General features: G+C 42.7%; 1 protein-coding gene across 1 annotated transcript in view; it reads right to left on the reverse strand.

Moving 5' to 3' along the window:
• Window positions 1–12,163, reverse strand: part of LAPTM4B (lysosomal protein transmembrane 4 beta) — an 89,492-nt gene that overhangs the window by 15,621 nt on the left and 61,708 nt on the right. The window contains exon 5 of the mRNA XM_018556156.1: window positions 212–310. Coding sequence (XP_018411658.1) covers window positions 212–310 — 99 coding nt within the window. The remainder of the gene's footprint in view (window positions 1–211; window positions 311–12,163) is intronic.

Raw genomic sequence — 12,163 nt, forward strand, 5'->3', positions numbered from 1 at the left:
AGGACGGAAAAACAGAAAAAAACTTTGAATCTATTCCTTCAACTTTCATACTGCATTTAGCCCATTGATTTAAGAGCGGAATTTTACATGAAAGATGTTCTTTATACTGATAGATGGCCTTGTCCCAGTAAAATTAAAATAAATTCCTCCAGCATTATAAAAGCCCCATTTTCTCATCTTGGAGACAAAGCCTTGCCATCCCAGCACTTACCTTAAAAGCCAGAATGATACTGATGAAGAATAGAATGATCACAACAAGACATGTGGGATTCACAGACAGAATCTCTTCCTTGTATGGGAAACTGGACGGCTGCAAAAGAAATACATTGTTGTTATAATGGATTTTATTAGAAAACACAGGATAATAAATTACTTGTGTCATCTCTGTTGGATGAAAAGAGTTTCCAGCTGCGATCCCACTCTGGGCATATGTAACTTTGTGAAGGGCTATTACTGGCTGGCGTTTTGTCAGGAGAACAAACACAATTACATGACATGACAGATTTAAAGCTGAACTCCAGGCAGATATAAGAGGCACAAATTAATACAGCTCTGTAATCATGAATACATAATAGATTTCATTTTATTAAATACAAGCATTCTATGTACCTGAATTTGACCTGGTATCAGCCTCTTGCTGTCCCTGTACAGCAACGTGCGGTGAAAGAAGCAGCACGAGGAGCAAGTCAGGTCCTGTGTTAACAAGTAGCATGCTGATCGGAGGAGACAGCAAGAGATGAGCTCTTCTGCACTGTTTCTCCCTCACTGTCCAGTCACAAGCTGGGGCAGTTCCAGGATGACCTGAGCTCAGAGGAAGCGGGTTGAATGATGCTAGCCATCACACTGAGGACATCTAGTGGCAGAAAAGAGGTACTGTGGGGGCGAGCTCTCTATTGGAAGTGAATATTGGGACAAAATCTTTTAATGGGCTTTTCATCTTCATCTTGTTATTTTTGGCTGCAGTTCTGCTTTGATCTCTTATATTTATTATTGAATCTACTCTTATTGGAAATAAAAGCTTTCAATGTTTGCATGTGTGAAAGCTTTCATGAACATGACCATTGTCACCAGGAATGAAAGTGAGGAAAAATCTAAACTGTGAGTTTGGGGGGACACATTGCCTGACAACTAAGAGAGGATTGCTCCACTAGTTGTGTCTATGGGTCAGGAAGTGAAGGGAAGTCTCCCCGATCAGACAGACGCCTAACCTTTCCCGACTCTAAGCTTTGGCTTTAGATAAATGTTAATAATCTGCTGTTTGGTAAATCCTCAGACTTCCAGGAACACATGGAGATGATTGTGCCCGCAGACTGGTCCTTGACTGCCATTGCTGCCATCTCTTGCTATCTTTGGGTTTGTAGACTTGATGTTATTAGTACAGGGGTGGGCAACACCAGCTCTCCAGCTACACGTTCCATGAGGCAATGCAAGACTGACAGTTACAGGCATAACTCCCAGGGGCAGAGGCATGTTGAGATTTTGTAGTTAAAGGGCAGCTGGGGGGGCCTGGTTTGCCCACCACTGCACTAGTACATGGAAAACCAGAATTGACCTATTTTCACAGCTGTACAGTTCTCAGCTGATTGCAGACTGTCCTTTTTAAGAATAGAGTATCTCCTTCATATGGCTCATAGCTAGGACAGTGACAATAGGAATAATAGACCTGAGGAGAGACATCTTTTTTATTTCAAAGCGCCAGTATGCCACAGCCCTGAGTAGTGGGTGCTTCTACTACAACAAAACAAGTCTTACTAATAATTATCAGCTATTAGTGAATATACACTACCTGGCCAAAAAAAGGTCACCACCTGGATTTCAGGCAGTGTTATAATCTGGGGTTGCTTCACTTGGTCAGGTCTAGGATCAGCAATGTAATGTCCCCCCAAAAATGAGGTCAGCTGCCAACCTCAATATACTGAATGACCAGGTTTTTCCATCAATTGATTTTTGCAAGGGTTAACTGCTCGTTAATGTCTAGGGGGACCTGGGTTAAGGACTTTTACTTACCTTATCCCCACTCCTGGAGGCCACAATAGTAATGCCTGCAGCCCCTTTCCCCCTGCTCCCCACTGATGACATCATGCTTATGCAGAGCCCATAGCTGTGCATCATATGCCAGGGATGCCGAAGGACAGCCAACAACCCAGAGCAGAGGGTAGAGAGGTGAGCGCTAGACATGTAAGCCGGCAAAAAATGTGTTTAGTTTTGTGTTGTTTCGGAGGTCTCCTTATTTCGTTTTATGGGTCTGAAAGTCAATTTGTTTGGGCATTTGGATTCGTATGAATTTCGGATGAGTTAAATGATCATTACGAACTAAAATCCGTTGCTTTTTAATTTCCAACCCCACAAACCAAAAAAAGTGTGGGGTCCCCACCCAATTCATACCAAACCATTTAGGTCTGGTAGGAATGTTATGGGGAAAAAGAAAACAGCATGCAGTTTCGCGGCAATTCCTACCAGACCTAAAAGGGAACACAGATCTCTCAGCTTCTTTCATCATTTAGATATTGTTACAATATTGTTTTACTTTGTTTTTATTTGAGATACAAATGCAAAGAAGCCAGAGAGCTGTAAATGACAGATCTCCCGCTTGTTGTGTTTCGTTTCCAAATGAACTTTGTATGTATCCGAATTTCGTTGACATTTGGATTCCTTCCATCAGACATTTGGATTCCTTCAGATTCGTTATTTCTGTAATTCGGAAATTACTAATTTACAGAAATTCTTGCGAATTTCAATTCAGAACGAAACAGCATGGAACGAAACAAATTGCGTATGTGTAGTGAGCGCTGACTGCCGGGGGAGTGGGGATCAGGTAAGATAAAGTCCATTACAGAATACCCTAGACTTTACCCTCGCAGTGTGGGGTAGTCCCACTGCACAGGGAGGGTTTTTTTCCCCTTGAAAATGTGCTTAGCAAGAAGCCAACACGTCTGAGGAGTTCTAAGGTGCTCCTTTCATCTGAACTTCAAAATGCTATGTGGAGCTGTTGTCGAACAAGCAACTGGAGCAAACATAATGGGCGTTTTAGACTAACCTGAAAAAACGGATCCCATGGGAAAACTCATCTATAACATCCAGATCATGCTGCATCCAGCATTTCCATGCCCCAATGGAGGGGCCCCTTAGAACCTCCATAACATACTGTTTTGCTTTCTAAATAAAACTTATTCTGGACACAATCAATCATTCTGAAGGTGCCCAGACACCTTACAATTATCTGCAAATTTTCTGTGGTCAGATGGAAAAAGTGCAACAGATTGGCCCAGGTGGAGAGTTAAGTGAAGATGGAGGAATCTGTTGCACCTTTTCCATCTGACCATAGAAAATCTGCAGATAATTGTAAGGTGTATGGCCAGCTTTAGGCTCTCCTCCTTTTATATTTATGCTGATCAAATGGTCTAATGACAATGATGAAATGATTGCTAACCACAGTTGGCCATGCACTATACAATGTGATTATACAAGCTCCTTTAGATCTACCATCAGCTGAGTAGTTGAAGGGCCAGTCTGATTGGATACAAATTGAATGGGTTGTTTATTATTATTATTATACAAGATTTATATAGCGCCAACAGTTTGTGCAGCGCTTTACAATATAGGGAAGACATTGCAATCACAATACAAATCAAGACAAGATTGTAAGGAGGGCCCTGCCAGTGAGGGCTTACAATCTTTTGTTTCCATATTATATAGCTTTGGTAAACGTATAGAAGATTCTTAACCTTTGCAGTAGAGCTACCCTACACTGCAAGGGTTACCTGCTCCTTCAAATCTAAAAGTATTCTGAAGAGGACTCTTCCTTACCTGATCCCTGCTCCCCTAGCACTCAGTGCTCGCCTTGTCTTCCCTATGCTCTGTCCCTCGGCGTACTTACATATAATACAGAGCTATGGACTGTGTATTATGCATGATGACATCAGTGTGCCCCTGCAAGGTTAGTCTAGGAGTGAAAATAAAAATGTTATACTCACCCGAATCTCATAGCCGGCTGGTTATTAAAGCCATCCCTCCAGCCTCTCTCCCTCTCCATTCCAGCAATGGTATGTCACTTGGCATCCTCACGTCCAATACACTGTGTATAGAAGGTGTCCTTTAGACTGCTGAAGCGGAGGGGGAGCAGTCCTTCCAGCCTCTCTCCCCCTCCGTTCCAGCGGTCTAAGGAACCGTGAGTCATCACGTCCAATGTGTACATTGTGTATTAGACGTGAAGATGCCAAGGGCATACCATTGCTGGAATGGAATAACAGCCAGCCAGATACGTGGTTCAGGTGAGTATAACATTTCTATTTTTGAACCTAGATGAAAAGGAGTACTTAACCCCTGCAGTCCATGGCTAGCCCCACTGCATGGGTTAGGAAAATGTTTCCCTGGAGTTCTTCTTTAAAGAAGATTGTACAACAATTATACAATCTGATTGCATTGTGTATGACCAGCTTAAGCTACTGACCTAGAAAAACCTGTCTTTTTGCTGGGCTCCTGTAGTTCCCTACACAAGATTATTTAGACTGAGAAGATGAGGCAGTTGCATAAGCCAATTAAAGGAGTTTTAAAGCCCCAGCATATCCTCTTATAACATCAGCATTGTAACAGGAATGCATACTGGAATTGTAGCAGAGTATGTGTTCACTACAAAAACACCGTTGTCTTCCTTTAAGGGAAATATTTTATCATCCAGAATCAGAAAGTAGACACAAAGTCAGCAGTCATAAAGCAAGACAAATAATAAAATAAGATAATAAGCAGTTGTGTGTTTTCCTGTTGTCAGTTATATTGTTATCATTTCTGCACTTGGCGTGTATTTTGCCGTTTCAGCATTTGTAGAAATGGAGAGGAGCAGAGAATTGCTGGATGATATCATTAAAGCAGAACTCAAGGCAAATCAAATCTTAGCCCTTGCAGTGGGGCTCCTATTGTCTAGGGCAACGGTGGCAAACCTTTTTCAGCCCGAGTGCCCAAACTGGATCACTAAACCAACTTATGTGTCTCAAAGTGCCAACCCCGCACTTAGACCCGAATACTGATGAATTATTTTAGAAAAACACTTCATACGTCTGAACTAATTACCGTATTTTTTCGCTCCATAAGACGCACTTTTTTCCCCCCAAAAGGAGGGGGAAAAAGTGCCTGCGTCTTATGGAGCGAATCCCGACGCCCGAGACATGCAGTTTCGGGCGCCGGGCGAGTAGTAGGAGCCACTGCTCGTTTAATACGAGTGATCTAACGAGATCACTCGTATTAAAACCGAGCAGCGGCAACGATCGAGATAACCATAGAGCAGACGAAGAATAGACATTCTTCGCCTGCTCTGTGTCATCACTGAGACCGTGGCGCTGTAATCACAGCGCCACCTGTCTCAGCGGTCACTAAGCTACAGTCTCGAGTGCTCCATAAGGCGCGCCGGACCTCCCTGCATCCTATGGTCCGGTGCGTCTTATGGACCGCAAAATAAGGTATGTGCTTAAATCTTAGACGAAAAATACAATACAAGAGGCTTTAACTACACTACAGAGTGACATGTACCTTTGTACTGTGCTAATGAGTGAAATATGTGTGGCTCTTAGGAGAGGGGACTGTGTGGCTCTCGGGAGAGGGGGAGTTGTGCGGCTCATAGGGGAGCTGTGCAGCTCATACAGGAGGGCAGATGTGGCTCTGTAAATAAAATAAGTCAGACCGTCCCGGATCGCCGCCTCGGCTGGTCATGCTCAGGCAGCGGCAGCCTCCTAACAGGCAAATAATACAGCCGCTCGCTGGGGCCTCACTGGGTCCTAGCAAGGAGGAAGTGGCTGTTTAATATGCCCGTTAGCAGGCTCCTGCTGCCTGATCGTGACCGTCCCGGATCGCATACCGAGGCAGCGATCCGGGACGGTCTGACTTTTTCTTAGAGGTGGCCCGAACCTGGGCTTGCGTGCTAGCCGAGAGGGCCCCGCGTGCCCTCTCTGACACGCGTGCCATAGGTACGCCACCACTGGCCAAGGGTCTGAAATAACATACCACAATCCCGGCTCATTCTTAAGCTGCCCATACACCTTACAACCATCGCACGACTTTCGTTGTGCGATGATTGTAAGGTGATTAAAATTTCGTACGATCTGCCCATCTTGGACAGGCAGATCGTACGATTTTCGGCAGGTTTTCAGTGTGCTCGGAAGATGAAAGTCGTGCGACCTTACAGTAGAAGCGGTCGCACGCTGCCCATACACCTGCCGATTATCAAACGATCGCGAGATCACCCGCGATTATCGTACGATAATCGGCAGGTATATGGGCAGCGTAAGACTGCTCCTTCCGCACCAGTGGTCTTAGGTTCTGAATCATCAGATCCAATACAGTTTATAGAACTGCTTAGGGTGCTTAGGGGTATTTCATCGCTGGAGCAGAGGATGAGACAGCCTGGAGGGAGCGGTGTAAAAGCCAGCCATGATCACTGTTCGGGTGAGAATAACTTTTAGCTAACTATTTTAGCTTTCTAGACAAAACAAGCACTTAACCCTTCCAGTGCAGGGGAGCCCTACTGCAAGGGTTGAGATTTGATTTCCCCAGAGTTCTGCTTTAAGCTTCACTGCATTGCATAGGGAGCTGGCTGATAGCAGGGGAGAGTTCAAGCTTGACCTGAGCAGTGTGTTGCTGCTAGGTTATCACTTGTCCTTGACCAAGCTGCATTGCTTTAAAGAACAACTATGATATCAAAGTTATATTCACCTGAGCCTCCAAGCTGGCTTGTTTTTACATTGGTCCTTCCAGTCTCTCACACCCCGGCTCCAGCGGTCTAAGTGTCCTTGAGTCATCACATCCTATATACTGTGTATAGGGCAAGAGGATGCAGAGGGACATTCCATTGCTGCAGAGGATGAGGATGCAGGCTGGAGGGAGCACTGTTACAGTATTAGGTAAGTAATAATAACTTTAACTTAAGTAGTAACTTTTTAATTTTTTAAAAATGTTTTTGCTTATATCTACTGCTTGCTAGCAGTAGATATATGCAAAAAGAAAAAACAAGGTTTAATTTTACTTGAACTCTTGCAATGCGGAGGTAGCCCCATGGCAAGGGTTAAGAAAAATGTTGCCAGGAGCTCTCCTTTAAGTGCAGTAGAGAAAAGTGAGGTCAGAACCTGGCTGCGCTGCCTTACAGGGGTGTATAGAGTAGAACACTGGCGAAAATTCATTACAATTTCTATGACAGGTAAGACAGTTCACACATATTGTATCTATTTCTATTGTGAATTTAGCTGTGTGTGTACACTTCCACAATCAATGAATTAGAATCAGAAGGGTACATGTGCTCTTATATAATTCAATAGTGAATGTGACACTTAGCTATTTCTGTATCTTATTCCATCACCTGCAGCTACACCTTTTCTACAAATGAACTGTGTCTTTAAGGCCAGGTTCACACCTGCACGATCCGTGACCGCTGTGTGCAATTGTGCACAATCGCGTGTCCCGGGACGCGCGTCCTGGATCGCCCAGGTTTGCACCGGCCCTTATTGTTAATGAAACTCACAGTTTTGAGTAAACTGCAACACTGGAGTGATTTCATTGTGTTAATGCGCTCCCACAAGAAATGATGTCATCCCGTTGGCCAATGCTCAAGGCAAGCCGAGCCAAGCAGACGCTGAATGAAATGTCTCATGAAAATACACATGTCAGTTTTAGAGGCGTCCTGTATGATATCATCCAGCAATTACCTGCCCCTCTCCATTTCTACAACTGCTTAAACGGCAAAATACACGCCAAGTGCAGAAAATATAACCATATAACTGACAACAGGGAAACGCACAACTGCTTATTATCTTGTTTCATTATTTGTCTTGCTATGTGACTGCTTACTTTGGGTCTACTTTCTGATTCTGGATCCTAGAATATGATGATATAACAGTGTAGTGAACACTTATTTTACGTTTTTATGAAGTTACATTTTACATTCAGCAATTATATATTTTTTTACTATAAAAGGGGGTTATTCACAAAGCTGCCATAGGCAACCGAGTGAATAACCCAGCCGAAGTGAAGTGAGCCGCTGTTTGGCTATTCATTCCAGGCTTGTACGGCTGATTTCTGTCGTACATCGGCTGAAATCAGCCGTACATTGGCTGCCTTTGGCTGCACTTCGCTCAGCCGAACATGCACTGCATGTTCGGCTGCGCCGAAGTGCAGAAGTGCCTTCAGCTGCTGTATGGGCTAAAGTGAATAGCCCGTATAGCAGCCCTTCGCCTCAAATGAACCAAAGGGCTCCACCGGCCAAAGAGACCCGAAGGATCACCTGAAGCTACGGTTGGATCCTTCGGCTCCTTTGTGAATTACCTGCTTAAAGGAGAACTATGGGGTTAGTGGTTTTCCCCATAGTTCTCCTTAGGGTAACAGGAGGACACAAACTAGCGTCCTCCCGTTACCCTAAGCTCAGTATACCGCGAGCTACAGCTCGTGGTATACTGAGACGCCGCAGCCGGAGCGGATCACGACTTAGATGACGGGATCCGCCCAGCTGCGTGAGGCAGAGCTATCTAGAGGCAGAGCCAGCTGTACCCGCCCCTTCCCCCGTCCGTTCCGCCAGTCAGCGCTGGCAGATCGGAGGGGGAGAGGGGAATCCAGAGAGCCGTGACCGGATCGAGAGGCGAGCGAACCCGGTATGTGTTCGCTCACCTCCCGATCTACTGAGCCGACCTGTGGCAGTCTCATTGTCACAGGTCGGCTAGAACTATGAGGTGAGTGAAAAGCACTCCCCTCATAGTTCTCCTTTAAAGTCTTTGCTTCTGCCTGTAGTGACTATCTGAATATCAGATAGTAAAATCTGCATAGTTGCTAAGCAACTGCTGAGAAAAACAAAATCAGCTCACAGGTAAAGCCACAAAGAGAATATATAGGTTGGAATTTATCATAGCAATTGCGAATGTTTGAAATTGCACGAATATATTTGTGCCAGATTTATATTGCTAGTGTAATGTTGTTGATAAATAAGGTTAAATAGACTCCAGGAATGAAGACTTTTAACTCCAGGCAAAAAGCTTAACTGTCGCTTCTTGAAGAAATGGTCATGGGGACTTCTTAAGTTGCGATTGTTTTGTTAGGTGAGGCTCCAGTTTCAGACAGCCGCAGGACAAGTGCAGAGGTAAACAGGCGCAAAACACGTGCAATTGAAAAGCTCAGGTCAAAACAGGGGCGGATGTTAAAAAAAATTATCTAAGAGGCTAAAATTGTCGCAATTGCATTTATAACCCCCCATGTTTATATGCAATCCCAGCTGACCCATAGACTTGCTCTGAGATGAGCAGAGCAGTAAAGCACCAGCATTGTGTTTAAAGGGTATCGATGGTTAAACGCTCCAAAGAAAATCTGTATTTCTATACTGAAGTTCCATAAGTTCTATCTCACTCCTAATAACCATACTGATCTAGAAGTTTGTAAACTTACTTGAAAATTGAATTGATCTAGAAGTTTGTAAACTTGAATTGAAAATTCCTATAAAAGCATTTCCTTTGAAAAATGTACTTAACTACCTCCATTATGAAGCCTAAATTTGATAGGTTGATTGGTTAGGGATGATGGATCTAAGTAGTATCTGAGATGGGAAGGTCTGGTCTACCTCCCCCTTCCCTTTTTTATGTGGGTATTGTTAATATATGTTTGTATTTTAAGATATATTCAGTTACTTTGTCATGTTAGGATATGGCTGCACTATGTGCTATTTTAATATTTTTGGGTAAATGTTTTTCTTTTCTATTTTTGGAAAAATAAGTATGAAAATAGAATCTGATAAAAAAAATTATGCCTTAGAATTCTGGATCTAAATGATATTTTGCATAGTATATAGGTCATAGAAAACAAACATACCTAATAGCAGCTCATATACCGTAGGTATAAAACATATTGCTGCCCTACAGTAGTACAACATATCAAATCAACTAAATTAATGTAGCCTGAGATCTTTTCCTTATAAACAACATTAAATGATACGGGTCCACATGGGAAACAGTTCAATAGTTTCTAGGATGCTGCTAAATCCATTCCTATGCATTCCATGAACATCTCAATAACCTCCCACATATAAGGGGATGTTTTACCCAGAAGGCCAGAAAAGTATAGCTGAAGCCATGATAGTGATTTCATATAGAAGGTATTTGTCAAAAAAAAAAAATTCCATTCCCACAAATCCAAGTTGACGGACCTAGCTGAAACCCACAAACTCAAGGGTTTTGGAATATGTCTCAAAGAAAATAAGTAGAGAACAGCGGAAACTATTGCAAATGATTTTTATAATGAAGTACAACGTATAAAGTATCTGTGTATTATTTCTGGCTTCAATTGCAGGTAGCTCTGACCCCTCAGTTGATCTACGGCGGTTGTCTATAGACTTCTACCACAATAAAGCACTTTTTTAAATATATATTTTATATTTCTCTATATTTCCTTTTGTTTCTCTCTCTGTCCTTTTCTGACAACACATGTGCTAATGGCAGTATAATTACCAATGCGATAAAACTCCAGGCTCTATGTATTTCAGGGCTCTGGGCCCCCTCTTCAGAAGTAAAACGTGATTGTTAAGATTAACCAATAGTTCACTAAGGGACCAATTGATAACTGAGTGTGGATATTGCTATTCTCTTTGTATTATACTTCACATAAAGTGGCCTGCATTTTATAGCCCATTCATAAAATGCAGTCTGTAGGACATCTGCGGTATTCTACTGAGCTCTCTCTAATTAGCTCAGAAGAGAGAATTCAATGACTGGAGGAGAGTCGGTCACATGACTTTGACAGGTCATGTGTCTAGGCTCTCTTTTTGCCTTTTTTTTGTTTGTTTGCAATATAAAGAAGCTGTTTGTTTACATCAGCAGGGGTATGGTCGGTGTAAGGTCATACTGCTGCTTTTAAAATGGACCTCTTATTGCTAAAGAACTCCAGGCAGATATAAAAACACCATTTAATACAGTTATTTATTTAATAAAGACACCTGTAGTATTGAAAAATGATGGCCTTGGCTGACTTCTCCTTTTGGAAGTACTGGTTCCTTGGCTTCTATGTTTGTGATAGTTTTAGAGTCACTGACCTGGAACAAGCATGCAAACCATACATTCTGGCTTCACTTACTGCATGCATGTTCCAGACAATGGTCATAGTGCTACGAAAGCACCATGACCATTGCACCAGCATGAAAGCTGGGCAACTAAAATTTCTAGGAGGAGATAAGGAAAAGCAACCTACATATTTATTGCAGTACAGGTTTCCTTGTTGTGTTTAAATACAGCTGGTACAAGCATCTAGATTTGTCTTTATATCAGCTCCCTTTCATACCCTGCACAGCAATACCCTTACTGAGAGCGACGGTCAACAGTATCAGTATCAGCCAATTAGCCTTATTGCATTGCGAAGTGCTGTCAGTCTATCTTAGTCAATGTGCTTACAAGAGGGAAAAGCACAGAGATAACCTCATCAGTGTGCTGCTGACCTTCATTGACCAATCAGAAGGCAGATAGGTGACATCATTGCATACCTTAATTGTAAGTGAATAAGTGGTGATAATGCCCTAGCTATGCAGCTTCCGAGAGGTGCTTAAATTATAAAAGTAACAAAAAACAAAATCACAAATATTTTAGAAGGTAAAACAGTTTCATATACATATTTCAACTGTATTTAGCTGTATAGCTCAAGTTCAGCTTTAATCTATGATCTGCAGTACATCCCTGTACCTTTTGCTTGTGCTGTGGAATTGGGGAGTCTGTCATTGATTTAGGATCTGAAGCTCAGCACAGCCCTTGAGTAGGGGAACCTGTAATGTTGTAGGCAGGTGGCTGCATTCTGCCTTTTACTAGTAATCAAACCATATAGCAGCCTCCAGAATTATATGAGATATCAGGAGTGTGTCATTTATTAAGGTTGATCGATGCCTTCGGCAGAGGATAATATTATCCAGGAAATGTATATCCTTTTACATTTTCAGTCTACTTTTATCTGGGGAATGCTGTCTGCTGGAAAAAGACAAGTGCACATGAAGGCTGGAACAATATGTACCATGCAGCTGTGCTACATTTTATCAGTAATTAGTGCCAAATAGATAATGCCAAAGAAAGAAGTTGAACTTCTGCCGAAGTATTCTTAGGGCCTATTCACATTGATGCCTTACACTAAATAATGGTAAAATGCACGTTTTACCCCCCCCCCCCAT

Source organism: Nanorana parkeri, unplaced genomic scaffold (genome assembly GCF_000935625.1).
Source record: "Nanorana parkeri isolate BGI_ZX_2015 unplaced genomic scaffold, ASM93562v1 scaffold226, whole genome shotgun sequence".
NCBI classification, from domain to species: Eukaryota; Metazoa; Chordata; class Amphibia; order Anura; family Dicroglossidae; genus Nanorana; species Nanorana parkeri.